The sequence below is a fragment of the Anastrepha obliqua genome, chromosome 5 (assembly GCF_027943255.1).
Source record: "Anastrepha obliqua isolate idAnaObli1 chromosome 5, idAnaObli1_1.0, whole genome shotgun sequence".
Classification (NCBI taxonomy): domain Eukaryota; kingdom Metazoa; phylum Arthropoda; class Insecta; order Diptera; family Tephritidae; genus Anastrepha; species Anastrepha obliqua.
The window spans coordinates 112,557,958-112,575,056 of NC_072896.1; the positions used below are offsets into that span (position 1 = coordinate 112,557,958).

The following is a 17,099-nucleotide window of genomic DNA, read 5'->3' on the forward strand; positions in this document are numbered from 1 at the left end:
AGTCGAAGATCTTAAAGAAATTTGGAGAATCCAAACAATCTTTGGTTCGAGCAGCGACGCTATACCCATGGAAATCGTGCGTGCTGCAATAGCCGAATGGCCTAATCGTTTGAAGGCTTGTGTAAAAGCAAATGGTGACCATTTCGAATGAAAATAATTTTTTTTTTAATATTTACATGATTAAATAAAACTAACTTCGTTAAAAAAAGTATTATAAATAACTTCAAATCTATTACGGACTTAACTTGTAACAAAACTTATGGCAGGACTAAGTAGTTTCCGTATTTTTATTTTGCGAACTCAAAGCGGGTTTAACAAGAAAATAAAAAATTAAATTATTGCATTATTCATTTACCGATAATTGCAGTTCCATTAGAAGTCATCTTTGGGCATTCTCGGCCTGAGGAAAAATATTAAAAACTTTTATGAAAAATCAGGATATACAGAACTGAAAGGCAAAACTTGTTACAGTCAAATATCAGTCAAGTTCATTCATTTGCTGCCATAGTTACTTTTCGAAATTTTCCCTTTTTAACAGACTTACGGATACGCAGCATATTTCACATACTAACAGAATATGCGTTCCCCAGCTGCTTGAAATCTTTAGTTCAATGTATCTATGCATACACATTTTCGCTACTCATCAACTGTGTGAACACACCATTATTCAGTAAGCAGTTTATTATTGCTCGCAGTCTGCAACTACTTTTGATCATCAAAAATGTAATTATTTTGAGTGATTTTCTTAGAGCAGAATCGTATTGAGTCAAGTGTCTGGAACACTCTCAACACATCCACTCAATGAGTCATTGCGTTGAATTGGCATTTCAGTTGTCGTTTTTCCGTTTTAAGCTATTCAGTTTACGGTAACAACTTTTAGTTTCGTTTTGAGCGGCATACGGTAAAGAAGTCGTTGCGGCATGAAGAATCATTTCGTGTAGGTCGAGAAGACTTGTCTAACCAAAACGTATTATTTTTCTGTGAGACCATAAACAAGTTGCGGTTGGTAAAGCTGCAAGCAAGTGTGCGTTAGTTGAATGTGAGTAAAGGGAATATTAAACAAATACAAATCAAATGCTTGAATGTACTGTACTACGAAGAAATACGTATGTATGTATGTAGGGGACATGGTGAGGTTTTGGAGTTCCAATAAAAAAAAAGTGTCGCTGTGGTAATGGTACATTTAATGAAGTATAATTGTAAATAAAGTAGATTAAAAAGCAAATAAAAAAGGAAAAAATGAGGTAAATGTGATTGAAAGCATTTATGGGAATAAATAAAAGAAGATATTAAAAGAATATAAAGACATAAAAAAAAATAAATTAAATTAAATAACAAAAATTGTAATATTACATACACAATTAGTAATAGTAATAATAAAGTAAATATAAAATGAAATAACATGAAATAAAACATAAAAAAATAATGAAATAATAGAAAAGAAAATAACATCAATTAAATAAAAACAAAAAAAAAATAATACTAAAAAATAAACAAAAAATTATAATACATAATAAAATAAATTAAAAAAAAAATATAATGAAATAAATAAATTAAAAATAAAATATAAGAGATAAAATAAATAAAGTAAGTAATAAAAACAGAAATAGTAATAAAATGAAAAATTAAAGAAATATAATAAACAAAAATATAAAAAAATAAATGACAAATAAAATAATATAATATAAAATAAAGTAGATATAAAATAAAAAATATAAATAAAAGACAAAAATTAAAAGCAAAATTAAATGAAATGACATAAAATAAAATAAAATAAAATAAAATATTGGACTATGAATAAGTTCGTGCGGTTTTACAACAGATGGCGTAACTTGATTATTATTCCATCGATCCACATTTCCAAACATTCATTGGAGAGCTACTGTCGTAAGGCACAAACGTCAGTATAAGTTTTTTATTTGAAGCGTAAACAACAATATTTTTACCACACTTGAAAATGTCGAATTTCGTGCCAAATAATGTGTTTTTGCGGGGAATTCTTTAATATGAAGAAAAAAGCAGCCGAAAGTCATCGTATCTTGGTGGAAGTTTATGGTGAGCATGCTCTAGCTGAGCGAACGTGCCAGAAGTGGTTTGCACGCTTTAAAAGTGGTGATTTTGGCCGCGCCGCCAAAGTTCATGGATACCGAATTGGAGGAATTGCTCGATCAAGATCCGGCTCAAACGCAAGAAGAGGTTGCAAAAACTTTGGGAGTTGATCAATCAACCATTTCCAAATGTTTAAAAGCCATGGGAATGATCCGAAATTCAAATTTCGAAAAAAAAACCGCACGAACTTATTCATAGTCCTAATATAAATAAATTAAATAAAAAAATAATACAAAATAATAATAAAGTGAAAAATTAAAGAAAACACAGAGATAAAAATAAAATAATAAATAATAAAAGAAAAAATAAGTAAGTGTCAAAGCTTTTAATAAAGAAACTAAATAGAATATAAATGAAACGAAATAAAATTAAATAGTAATAAAGTGAAAAATTAAAGAAATATAATAAATAAATAGAAGAAAGGAAAATAAATATTAAAGAATTGATAAATAAATTAAAATAAAATAATATTATATAAAATAAAGTACATATAAAATATAATAAAGGAAAATAAAATAAAAACGGAAACAAAATAAAATAAGTCGAATACAAAAAATTAAAAAAAATTAAATAAAATGAAATTAGATAAAATAAATAAAGGAAATATAGAAAAATAGCATAAAAAATTAAAGAAAATGCAGAGAAAAAAATTAACAATAAATAATGCAAGAAATAAAGAATATTTCAATAAACAAATTAAATAGAATAAAATTAATATCATCAAAATAAGTATTATATGTCTTTCAAAATATGAAAGAAAATTCTAAATAAAGTTAAATCAAATGAGGTGAAATAAAATAGATTAAATACAAAAAACAAAACAAGTATAAAAAAAGGAAATAAATAAAAAAAGCAAAAAAAAAAAAAATTTAATAAAATAAAGTAAAAATAAATAAAGTAAAAATTAAATAAAAAAAGTAAAAGTAAATACAAAAAAAAAAAAAAAATTAAGTAATAAATAATAAAGAAAAGAAAAAGAAATGTCGGAAGTTTAAATAAATAAGTTAAATAGAATATAAATGAAACAAAACAAAAATTAAATAAAAATAAATGGGATAAAATGCAATAAATAAAATGAATATCAGAAATAGCAAAAAATAAAATAATTATAAAATCAAGTCTTAAAGAAAATATAAAAAAATATATTATTCATAGAAATAAAAAATAAAGAAAAAACAGAAAAAATATATTCATTTTTGCTATATTCATTTTTTTCTGTATTTCCCTATTACAAAAAAAAAAGAAATAACGAAAATTGAGATAAACAAATTAAATGGAATAAACTATATATCATCAAACTGTACGTATTTTAAAGTATAAAAAAAAATATTTTTAACGAAATGTTTGCCAACACAAACCCCCTCCCATGACATTTGTGACTTCACCCCATGTTTTATTGTCGCTTTGAAACCAACTGAACGCCGACAAATCGGCAGTGACTAACATTTTACTCATCTTCAAAAAGCCACATAACGAACGGCCAAAGTATGTCGGATCAAGTGCATTGAATGCTATTTTTATTTTTTACGATATGAAGCAGCTTGAAAAGTACTTAAATCAACGCGCTCAATGGCCTACTTGTTCAAAAATCAGCTCATATGCTTAGTTAATATTAATGATGGGCATCATTAGATGTGATGCTACACGTGTGCATACATAGATACACACATATACTGTCGCGCACATACACAGAAACACACTTGCTAAATTTCAAATAAATTACAAGTACAACATTTTTGTAGGCACAAAACTCGAGTGTAAAAGCTGTAGTAGTCGCCAAAGCGTGCAAATGTCGCAAGAAATGATAGAAAAGTATTAAAGAAAAAACAACAAGAAAAAAAAACAAATCAATATAAAAGTGGCGCAGCTGACAAACAATGATGTAATTTTTTCAGTGTGACTAAATGCGGATCATAAACTAATATTAATGTGCACATAAATTTTCGACGGCTAAACTTGTAAGCAGTGCTGCAAACAAATTAATCATTAGTGTATGCAGATGCACACACAAGTAGTCGCTGAGCAAATTGAATTTCCACGAAATACAAAAATTTTAATATTTACAGATTTAGTACCAAAACGTGCGTAAGCGAGCAAATTATGAATGATGGAAATGTTATTTTTGTTCAAAAATTGTGTTTAAGTGCATCAATTATACCAAAAGCAAATGACAAAACATTTGAACGAATTACAATCACCGTTGAGCCTTGAAAAACCAAAGACTCAAGAAACGAACCTGATTCTAGTGGTACAAGCTGAGCAACAAGCTGCTACATACGAATAAATATAGTATAAACATGTATATATGTATGTATGTGTGCATGCATATATATACATACACACATACGACTATGTGCGGCCTTAGCTGATGCGCGTGCTCAGCTCACTATCGAACCAACTACTTGTCTAGCGGTTCCTCTATCTGTCTCAACTTGACATTTATACTACAGAATTTTGGTAAAATTAGAAGTCATTTGACAGCATAAAAACTTCGCTGCCTCAACGGCAGCTGCTGCAAAGAAATTGTTATAGTATTGTATGTAGAATTTACTATGTATGTAGTAAATATCAGGTCAGTCCATAAGTTCATGCGTTTTTAAAGGTAGTTTTAAAATTAATAAAAAAGATGTTTAAAGTATTTATTGATCAATAATATATTTTTCTTCATTATTTACAATTGACGTTTAGGCAAATTTTTAATTCCCTGCTCAACAATTTTTTGTCCCTGGAGCCAAAATACGCTTCGATATCCCTTTTTATAGCTTCTTTTGAGGTGTAGTTCTTGCTACTCATATGGGATTGAAGTCCACGGAAATGGTGATAATCACAAGGTGCAATATCCGGAGAGTATGGTGGATGCAGCATTAGCTCCCATCCGAGCTCGTTCAGCTTGCCTAATGTTTGCCTTGCGGTATGAGGTTTCGCGTTGTCGTGGTGAAACAAAACTTTGCGTCTATTCACTAAAGACGGCGGATTTTTGTTAAGTGCCTCATTCAGGTTTGATAGCTGATGGGAATAATAATCAGCAGTTATTGTCTGGTTTGGTGCCAGAAGTTCATAATAAACAAAACCGGCCATATCCCACCAAATAGGCAGGAGAATCTTTTTGGGGTGAAGGCCATCTCTAGGGGTCGGTTCTGGTGTTTCATCTTTATCTAACCATTGGCGTTTGCGAACAAGATTATTGTAAAGGACCCATTTTTCATCACAGTTAAAAAAACTTTCATTTACAACCCGTTGCAGCAGCTGGGAACACACATTCACTCTCTGCTGAAGGTTGGCGACGGAGAGTCTATGCGGAACCCATTTTCCCAGCTTTGAAACCTTTCCCAACTGAACCAGGTTCCTGTGAACTGTTCCATGCGATGCATTTAACCTCTGAGCTATCGTATCGACTGTCAAATTCGGCTCAGCTTCCACGAGTTCGAGCAAGGCGACGGAGTTAAAGACTTCAGGACGACTAGCGCGCGGGGCATCCTCCACGTCACAGTTACCGCTTCGGAATTCTGAAAATAACTTTTGCGCAGTCCTTACACTCACGGTATCCTCTCCGTGAACAGTGTTTATTTCTGCAGCAGCAGTTGTTGCATTTTTCCCACTTTTATACAAAAAAATACAAAATATGCTTCTTATACGCGTTCGAAGATTTCATTTTATTTTTTAACAACACGTGCTTCTATCCGAGATTAAAATCACTTGTTGAATGCACAATATATCAAAGAAAATATAAATAGTTCCGTTATATTCCACGAATAATTTTTTGTATGCAAAAATCGTACAAAAGTGAAATTATGGGTAAAATACGCACGAACTTATGGACTGACCTGATATTTGTTTTTGAAGAGACGCGCTTGCGTTTGATACTCGTATTTCGAGCATAATTTTTTTTTATTCAAATTATATGCGGATAATTTTATGTGCATATATTTAATAACGCGAAGATAAAGCAAAATAAAATGGCTTACCGGTAGAATGTTAAAATGCCGGCTAAAAATACGCAAAAAATTAAGTTTAATAAAAATAAATAAAAGTCAACAATTTTTTATTATTCTAAACTATGAATATATTTTATAGAATAGTTATAATAAAAATTCAAATACTTATTTTTTAGTGCAGGTAGAAAAACTAAAACAACAGAGTTCCTTTTTTTTCGTTCATGACGTATTTAAGTTGTTCAATTCTGCGAACAGCTGCGCAATTAAGTTTAGGATGCTGCATTAAGGGCGTCTATTGCGAAGTTAGTTTAATTTTTTATGTCGGTCATAAAGCGCTGCTAGGGTATAGCTGTAATGAGATTTAATCATGGAGAATTACGCGAATAAGTAACGCTCCGAATGATGAGACTTTGTCGAAGATGGTTTGAAAATATTCTCATTTCGCACTGTGGTGGTGTGAATTGGCCGCCACGATTATATAATTTGATGCAATCGAATTTCTTTTATTCGGGTTTCTTAAAAGCAAAAATGTACACCCTGGGCATAAAGGCAATCACTTAGCACAAAGTTGACGTGCTGTGCGTCACTGCTGCAAATGAGCTGGTACTACACCACAAGTTCAACTAAAGTTTTTCCAATTTCAAACTGAGCGGTCATAAGGGGCACCCTATACTTATAAGCCTACTTCACAAATGTGAGCTAGCCTCCAGCACTAGATATCTGTGTTTAAAGCTCGTACAGTTTCAATCAGCTTCTGCTGCTGTATAAGAGTACCTAAGTACAGTATTGTGCAAAATATAATAAAGAAATGCGTATATATGTAGGGGGCATGGTAAGACTTCGTTTTTTCCAATAAAAAAAAGTGTTGCTTGCGTAATGAAGTGTAATTATAAATAAAGTTGATTAAAAAGCAAATAATCAAAGAAGGAAATTGAGGTAAATGTGAAATAAAACAAAAATTAAAATAAGAAAATATTAGAAAAATATATATGTATAAATAAATTAAATAAAAAATTCTAATTTTAAATATATAATAAAAAATAATAATAATAAAGCATAATGAAATAACATACTTATAATATTAGAAGCGCAACTAAGTTCTCGCTGTTTTTTTCTGCCTTCTCCAAATTGGATAAAGAGGCAAAGCGAATGGGTCTGGTGGTGAACGAGGACAAAACGAATTACCTCCTGTCATCAATCAAACAGTCGGTGCACTCGTGTATCGGCACCAACGTCACTGTTAACAGTTATGATTTCGATGTAGTAAAAGACTTCGTTTATTTAGGAACCAGCATTAACACCGATAGCAATGTCAGCCTTGAAATCCAACGTAGAATCTCTCTTGCCAACAAGTGCTACTTAAGACTAAGTAGGCAATTGAGTAAAGTCTTCTCTCGACGAACAAAACTAATCACTCTACAAGGCTCTCATTATGCCCGTCCCAACGTATGGCTCAGAAGCTTGGACGATGACAACATCCGATGAAGCGACGCTTGGAGTGTTCGAGAGAAAGATTCTGCGTAAGATTTTTGGACCTTTGCACGTTGGCAGCGGCGAATATCGCAGGCGATGGTACGATGAGCTGTATGAGCTTTACGATGACATAGACATAGCACAGCGAATAAAGATCCAGCAGCTATGTTGGGTGGGTCATGACGTCCGAATGGATACAAACGCTCCGGCTCTGAAAGTATTCGATGCGGTACCAGCTGGTGGTATTAGAGGAAGAGGAAGACCTCCTCTGCGTTGGAAAGATCAGGTGGAGAAGGACTTCGCTTCACTTGGTGTGTCCAATTGGCGCCGGTTAGCACGAGAAAGAAACGACTGGCTCGCTTTGTTAAACTCGAAGAAGCATGACCGGGCAGTTCCCATGATTTCCTTTTCCTTGGATTGCTGTAATGAATCCATTTTTCATCACGCGTCACGATGCTATAAGGAACCCAAGTCCTCTGTTTCTGAATCATTCCCAAAGCATGCAATCGGTTGGAAATGGATTGGCGGGTAACTCCTAATACTGAAGCAAGCTCTTCTTGCGTTTGACACGGATCCTCATTGAGCAATGCGCCCAATTCAGCACCTTCGAAGGTTTTTGACCTTCCTTTAGTCGGCAGACGGTCGTCAACATTAAAATCACCTTATTTGAAGCGGCGGAACCAATCTTGGCACGATGTTTCACTTAAAGCAGCATCTCCATAAACTTTTTGTAGCTCTCGATGCGTTTCAGCTGTCGTTTTTTTTCGAATGAAAGAGGAAAATCAACACTTCCCGCAAATGACGATTATTCGGGACAAAATCAGACATTTTCAAAAAACCAAAAGTGTATGAAACCAAAACAAAATCACTAATGTGTCGAAGCAGTTTGCTTACCATATGTCTAAGCTGGGTTTATGACGTTTAGGTTATGTTAGAATCGACTATCATACACTGCTGGCGGCATCTATTGACAAACAGCGGGAACTTAGTTGCGCACCTAATAAAATAAATTAAAAGAACAAAAATAAAATAAATTAATAAAAAAGTAAAACCAAATAAAATATTGTGGTATGAGATGGAATAAAAACAATGCAGATATAAAATAAAACAAAAGAAAACAAAATAAATTAAATTAAATGCAAAAAAATATAAAAAAAGAGATAAAAAATAAAACAAAATAGAGTAAGCTGAAGAGAGGTAAAATAAAATTATATAAAATAAATAAAGTAAAAATAAAATAAAATAACAAGTCAAATTAAAAAAAAAAAAAAAAAAATTAAAGAAAATATAGAAGAAAAAATTAAGTAAAAAATAGTAAAGAAATGACAGAAGTACTAAAGATAAATTAAATAGAATATACGAATATGTAAATAAGAAAAAAATATAGTGGTATTAGATAGAACTAAAAAAGCAAATAAATTTAAATAAAATTATATAATATAAAATAAAGTAGATTTAAAATAAAATAAAATAAAAATCAATAAAATGAAAGGAAATAAAATAAAGGAAAACAAAATAAAATAAAATAAAATAAAATACAAATACAACAGAAGGTTTCGCACTCGCTATCCAAGACCGAGTTATTCCAACAAGGAATTTCCGAAGGTCCATATATGGCGTGGCAATAGAAGATAGGTGCCGAAGGTGCGGCATTTACGGTGAAACAATCGACCATGTAATTGCTGGATGTAGCGTACTTGCCCCCTTGAATATTTCATGAGACATAACAATATAGCAAAGTTCCTCCACCAACAACTTGCGATAAAACATGAAACAAAAAGAAGTCTTGTATTTTAAATATGAACCAAAGGCAATATTGGAAAATGTAAATTTTAAACTGTACTGGGACAGATTTATTTCCACTGATCAAACCGCAGCTGCCAATATACCTGACATCATCTTGTTCTACAAGATAAATAGAACAATCGAAGTAATCGATATAGCGGTGCCCCTTAATCGCAACATCCAAAGCACATACTCCACTAAAATATCGAAGTATGTAGCTTCGGCCATAGAACTTAAACGAATGTACAAAGCGAGGGAAGTGAATATAATCCCAATAATTATATCGTCCACTGGATTAGTGCCTAAGCATTTAATAAAAAACTTGAAGAAGTATGACTGCCAACAACTCTTAGAAGGCATGCAGAAGTCGACCATACTGGACACATGTGCAGTAGTTCGTAGATTTTTAAATATTTAAGCAATAGTAATCGCATGGGCGTAAAACTTGGACTACGCTCCACCACAGCACAATCCCTTGAAAATTTATCCGGGATGTGTAATCTCCGGCAATAGCCGAGATGGATTAAGCTCAAATAAAATAAAATAAAATAAAAGGAAATAAAATAAAGGAAAATAAAATAAATAGCAATAAAATAGAAGAAAATACAATAAAAATCAATAAAATAAAATAAAAATCAATAAAATAAATGAAAATAAAATAAAGAAAAATCTGTATTGCTTATTCGTTTACGATTGTATAGCGATTATACAATATTTTATATCTCTTTGTTTCCGAACTACATGACTTAAAACATATTAATTTATATTATTTACAATTTCTTTATAAATATCTCTATTTTTACAAAGTTAGAAACCAGATCGGTCTAAGGAGTTTTCAAAATTCACCTAAAAATCTACATTTCGAAGGCCTCGTGTCTGTTCATATCAGAGACTTTGAGTGTCCAACATTCCATACCATATAAGAGCATAGAGCACACATAACACTTCACAAAACGAATTTTAAGATTCATATCGAAGTCATGGCAGCTTAAGATCTTTCTTAATTTACAAAATGTAGACCTAGTCATTTCTATTCTGGTTCCTATTTCGGCTGATGTGTCCCCATTGTATGTAGAAAGAGCAAACATTTGGATTATTTATGGAGCATCATTTTATTCATGTGATTGCCTTGGCTGGCTTCACAGTAGCCTATTCTAATAACCAAGTTTTCCAAGACATTTGCTCCGTTTGACTTGCCTCCAGGTATTAAATTGTTAAGGGATTTTTCGCATAGCTTCGGTCTTTCACGACACTCCCTCAAAAAGCGTCTAAGGGCATCAAATTGCAATCCCGAGGTGGTCATTGATTTCGCCGACAACACGCCCAAGACGGCCGATAACACGATTACCGAACTTAGCGCGGAAGGTCGACAATGGCACGGGCTGTGTGGCCATCCTGCAGAAATCAAAGATCATCCAAGTCTGCATCTTCAATTTCTGGTTACAAAAAATGGTTTATCATTCCTCTGTAGCACTCACGGTTGATCGAAATGGCGTTTCCAGTAGCATTTGAAAAGAGAAATGGGCCAATGATGTGACCGGTTCAAAATTCGATAAACTCGATGAAAACTCTTCTGAACAACACTGATTACTTAAATATAATAAATGCAATATAAAAAATTCGAAAAGCAGCTGCTTACATTTTGCACAGTACTGCATTTCATATTCACGCATAAGTGCTTATAAATAAATCTGAAATTAAGCGGTATTAAAATTAGCACAACTTGACAGGTGAAGGGAGCACCTGTTTATTTGAAGTTTAACTGGCTCAAAGAGGCGGCGAACTTGAACGCTGAAAAGTTCGAGTGTTAGGCAATTATGCTTGGTCAAAATAATAAGAGAATTTTAAAGCAAATTTATGGGAGCTAACCTCTAGTCTACCAGTGTAGTTGAGTGGTTTATGCGTATCAACAATTCGGTTCGACAGAGGTCGAAGCACACCTGGACATGGAGCATCAATGGATAGAAATATTATTTCTCAATTCGACTGTTGGGTAGACAATGACAGATAACCAAGTGCGTTGCTGTTAAAGAAAAAGCTTCTCATGAAAACCAGCTGGCCTTCGTAGACGACATAAAATTGTAGGGCAATAATTGTAAGACAACAATTAAAAGAGCAATTGGATTAAATATCTAAGAGAGGCTACAAATACGAGTATGCGCCAATTTAATATGAATATATCCTTCACAGGAAATTCTGCTTATGAAGTTAAATTTCAAGGTAGCATTATGTTTCATTTATTTGATGCCTAGATAATGAAATGTTTAGAATTGACTCTTGATAAAAAATTGAATTGATATCTGAGCACAAAAATGTAGTACTACTTTTGAGAAAATAGTACTGCACAACATCAATTAAAAAGCAAGGTTCTAACAATGGTTGATGGTAATTGGGGTCATCGTTTTCGACGTTTCTATCTGAATTTTTAAAAATCTTTCTTAGAATGAAGAGGCATATGAAATCACATGACTTTAGACTTTTTTTGCAATTATTGTATGTATGTGGAATAACGCGAGGATGATTCCTTGGGAACATATTAACCCTCTAAAGGGTTTTTACTGTATTTCTCGATACATAGATAAAAAAAAGTTTAAATAAAAAAAATTCAAAATCAATTTTTCCTAACCTAACTTATGGGATTTTTACCGAATTTCTCGATAAAAGGTTAAAAAACAAATTCAAATAATTTTTGTGGTAAAAAAATTCTGTCAATAATAATAATAATATTATAAATTGTAAATAACCAAACCAAGTAAAAATATCGCACTTATACAAATCAGTTGCTTTTTTTTTCAAAGTTATTTAATGTTTTCATACCGACATAAAAGATGGTGCACCCTGTAAGAAAAAAAAAAAAAACAACTGATTTTAAGTCAAATGATCTGGGGGGCTAGTCACGGTCGTCTCTTTTTTACACTAGGCGTACCGGGAATTTTCGTTGCAGAAATTTAATTGTTGCTTCCGCAATGCAGCATGGCACACCGTCTTGTTGAAACCAGTAACCGTCTAAACCTTTCTCACGCATTTGGGCAGACATAATGAGCCAACATCCATCGATAGCGGTTTCCATCGACCGTTTCGTTTTCTCGGTAAAAATATGGCCCAATGATGGTTTTGGCGCAAATGCCGGCCCAAACAGTTACTTTCCGGTCATGCAATGGCGTTTCATGAATCTAGTATGGATTTTGTTTATTCACACTGCCCGAGAGGTTAAAATGTGTCTCGTCAGTCATTAAAATACGCTTCCAAAAATTGGGTTCAGTGTAAGCCATTCGAGCGACTGTTTGGTTGTGTGCCAAGCGACGTGAATGGTCTGTCGGCAATATTGTCAATTGCACTTTATACGGATTTCTATGGTTGAAATTTTAATGAATTGACGTATTGAAAACATGTGCGCTGAAATCGATCGGTTGGTAAATGACAAACTTATTCAGCATTTACATACCGACATAAAAGATGGCGCTCCCTGTAGTTTTTCTCAAATTTCTACATTTTAGATTTTTTTTAATTATACTCAAACGCCTTACTTTTTTTGGACAGAAAAAATGTTCTACTGAATGTTGATCTTGAAAGCACTCTTCTGCCACGGCGCAGTTCAAACGAGCAACGCACTTTTGTTAGAAAAAACCAATTTGCGTGTTGTAGACCCTGCGTGAGTGTCCGCATAGCCATATTGGATATTACATTTAGCTCTTGGAGCACTCAAGAAAAATGTTTCTTGAAGTTTTATTTCCTCGTTTAAATCGACAAGCTCAGCAGGCTAATATCTATAGCTGATGTTGTTACTAAATCCATTCTCTGGCGCTTTTTTTCGTTTGTATTGAATGTTTGCAACACTTCTCGTTCAAGTTGTTATTTCCTCTTCTAATACTTATTTAATTGTTCTATTTTATGTGGGTTGTGCTCTTATTCATATTTATCTACACGAAAACTAAAATGGTTAAAGTTCGAACGTCAAAAGATTAATGGAGCAATACATGGGCAGTAGCGTTAAACTACAAAAGCCACTGCAAAAGATCAAAGCATATTTGAACGGTAGAAATATTTTTGTATCCATTTCGGAATAAACTCGTTTGCATGAGTACAATGCGATTACCTATAAGCATGAATAGAGAAATAGAAAGGTGCACCAATTTATTTGGACGTATTTTATACTTTCATGCTTACGTAAGTATGGGCATATACTCGTGCACAACAACAATAGAGGCGGTAAAATTGGTCGCAAATGAATGCAAAATTGTTTTGAAATTGAGGTTGGACAAGGTCGTTATATAAGAAAATATGCAGGCGAAAAAAATTAAATAGAGTCAATGGGAAATATTAGTTTTTGTGCACTATATTTATGTGCCATTTATATGTGCAAGAAAGATTGTTAAGTGTTGTAGGCTAACTCATATATATTTTCAAATATTTGCTTTATTTATTCGCCTCTGAAAAACATTTATTGCCAAAAAAAAAAAAAAATAAAAATAAAGACTATTTAATGGCAATTTTGTTGCATGAGCTGAAGCAGGAAATTTACATTGAGTTTGCATTAAAAAGTCATTCTCTTTGAACTCAAAGTAAATATTTTGTTTAACAAAAAAATAAAAAAAAAATAATTATTTAACAGTTAAAGTTATATTAAATTTATTTTAGTGCAAAATGTACGAAAATCACATTAAAAAATGAGATTATTGTTACTTTCAATATGCACTTCTCCTCTATTCCCCTACTACCTACCATACGAGTATTTCACTACTCGAAAATATGGTGAAAGTCTTCTTCCGTCAAATTCTTTAAGACGCCACGAATGAAAGCCATGCCTAGGCTGATTAGTTTACAGAAGCGAGAAGTACTGCATCCGAAAGTTGGTGATCACAATAGAGAATACCTGTTACATTCGATGGATGGATGGATTCGTGTAGGTTCGAAAAAACAAAGTTGATTTCCACTTAGAGTTTCTATAAGTACTTTAGGCTTTAGGCTAGTATAAGGAAAACGGAAGATGGAGTTTTATACTAATAACCTGGACTTTGCCGATGACATCTGTCTCCTCTCTCACAAGCTCATGCAAACGAAGGCGGACAGACTAGTTACACTGGCACGCACTGTCGGACTGGAGGCCAACATTGCCAAAACCAATGGTTGACGGGTGCCCGGTGAAATTTGGCGAAAGCTTCTGCTATCTCGGCTGCACTATTACGACAGACGGCGAAGCAAATAAAGATATCAACTGCAGGCTAAACAAAGCATGGGCGGCGTTCGGGCGAATGCATACAGTATGGACGAGTTCGCAAATATCTAGGCGCTCTAAACTGCGAATATTCAGCCCATATGTGAATTCAGTACTCTTGTACGGAAGTGAAAGATGGCTGGTCTCCAACACCATGACGCGAACGCTACAATCATTCGTCAACAAATGCTTCCGCATTATCTGTAGAATATTCTGGCCGAACACCATCAGCAAAGACGCGCTGTGAAGATCAACGAATGGGGAGCCCATTCTATGGCAAATCAAGTGTAGAAAGGGGCGATGAATAGGTCGCACGCTTAGAAAACCACCAGATAGCATCACGAAAATGACACTAAACTGGAACACGCAAAGGAGCAGAGTTCGCGGTCTACCATTCGGTTGCAATAAAAACCGTCTGACCTTCACAGATGTTTCTTGTGACCCTTTCTATTTTAATTTGTATAAAGCAGCTTTCTACTGCACGGTCCCCGGATTCAAAAAACACTGAACAAAGTAATCAGCGAACAAACTAAATCAATTTCGGGCTAAATCAACAGTTGCTGGTAGTCTCATGGGCGTGGTGCCCGATGAACCTAACAATTGACTCTGGTCTGATTGAGCAATGCGTCGTTACCAATTCGTGTGATAGTTCATTTTCCTGAACCACAAGATTTCCTGGAACCTACAAATTCAGCTTGAGTTTACATCCCTGAACAATTTTTGTGGAGGTACGGGCGTTTTTCTCGTTGTCACATTTTTATCTACTATGCCCTGTGTATTACAAATCTTAGCGAAGTATATAACTATTACAAAGGAATTTTGACAAAACCTTCTACTAACAGCCAACGTGATCAGCGAGTCCTAAGACCCAATGAGTGTCGTTCCCACGACAGTCGGTTCTACGTAACCGGAATGATCCGGATTTATATCCAGCCAAGGACTGTCACTTCAGTAGCATTCCCCGTACATGTGTGGGGAATATTTATGCTGCTACAACAACAAGAACAACCTTATCAGTGTCACTTTTTGAAATTTTTTGTTTAGAGCAAATGACAGTTGATTTGATTGCTGTCAACTGTCAATATGTAAATTCGGATAAATTTATTTTGTAATCCTACAAACTAAGAGGTGTCAGAGAGCCAAAATTTAAATTTCATCTGAAATGCTTAATCAGCTGGTCTCAGCACTACTTTTGCGTTTTTTTTTAACTTTAGGGGAAATAACAGTTGACTTTATAGCTGTCAGCTGTCAAAGTACAAATTTTATGGCATATTTTAATTCAGCAATATGATATTTAAATTATTATTATTAGAATCCTAAATTTCACTCACATCGAACTAGTCTTTGTAACCCTTTACGATAATCTTGTTTTTCTGACCACTGTATGGCCACTAAAAATATAAAATTGAGTTGTTAGGTTAGGTTAGGTTAGCCTGGTTGGCAATAAGCCACACATAGACCTTTTGGTCCCTAGCGATACCAGATGGAGACCGACCTCTATGAATACCTAAAGTAGACATCATGTAGGATGTCAGCGCTTTTGGCGAATCTAAGTAGACCCTCAAACAGTGGGGCTCCCAGGCATCTTAGTCGCGTTTTTAATAATGCCGGACAAACGCACATAAGGTGTTCTAAAGTCTCCTCAACATCCTCCCTGCATTTTCTGCATTTGTCCGTGTTAGTAATCCCTATCTTGTACGCATGTGCAGCCAATAGATTGTGACCTGTTAGCATTAGCAATTGAGTTGTTAAGTTAGCTATGAATTTCAATGTGGAATGAAAAGCTTATCTCGAATTAAACTAAAAACTTATGAAGCAATAAAGATTTCCACTCAATTTCTGCTTAATTGCAAGGCATGAAAGATATAATTTTCTATCTAAATAATTACAAAATCAACAAATTTTCATTACTAATTTAATATCATTGTTTACTTTCAGCTCAACGCAGATTAACACCAATCACATCTGCTAATTTTTAACGCTGTGAGAGTAAAAAAATAAGAGAAAATATTCATAACAATAACATCATCACCAACAACAGCAACAGCGCTTGATTTTACTCAATTTGCTCAACTTCAACGCCAGATTAATAATTCCAGAAATTAGCATATTTTTCACATTTCGACGACTTGTATGTGAATAAAAACGTATAAAGGAATTGAATAAGAATTAGACATTGAATAATTAAGCGATAATATAGAATTAAAAAAATATTTACACAAATAAAACATTGCTTGGTTCGTTGTAAAACAAAAAACAACATGGCGTCTGAGATGTTCCTGAAGCAACAGCTTCTAAGCATTTGCGCCATTTTACTGTGCGCTACCTTGGCTCAAAGCAAGGATAATCTGCGCGTGGCCTACGAATGGAAAGAGATGGACTACAAATACGAGAATGCCGAGGCGCGTTGGACTGCTATTGAAAATCATGAATTTCGACCGGATAATGTAATTCCCTTCGGTCTGGAGGTCTATCGGTCGCGCATGTACATAGCGTTGCCACGTTGGCGAGATGGTGTACCCGCGTCATTGGCGTATTTCGATCTGAATGGTGAGTGAATTTGAGTTGTTTGAACAAATATT

At 33.7% G+C, this 17,099-nt stretch overlaps 1 protein-coding gene across 1 annotated transcript in view; it reads left to right on the forward strand.

The window, feature by feature from the left end:
* Positions 1–882: 882 nt before the first annotated feature.
* The window catches only part of LOC129247734 (protein yellow), a 30,676-nt gene continuing 14,459 nt past the window's right edge, over positions 883–17,099 (forward strand). The window contains exons 1-2 of the mRNA XM_054887011.1: positions 883–1,039; positions 16,456–17,067. Coding sequence (XP_054742986.1) covers positions 16,779–17,067 — 289 coding nt within the window. The 5' untranslated portion in view covers positions 883–1,039; positions 16,456–16,778. The remainder of the gene's footprint in view (positions 1,040–16,455; positions 17,068–17,099) is intronic.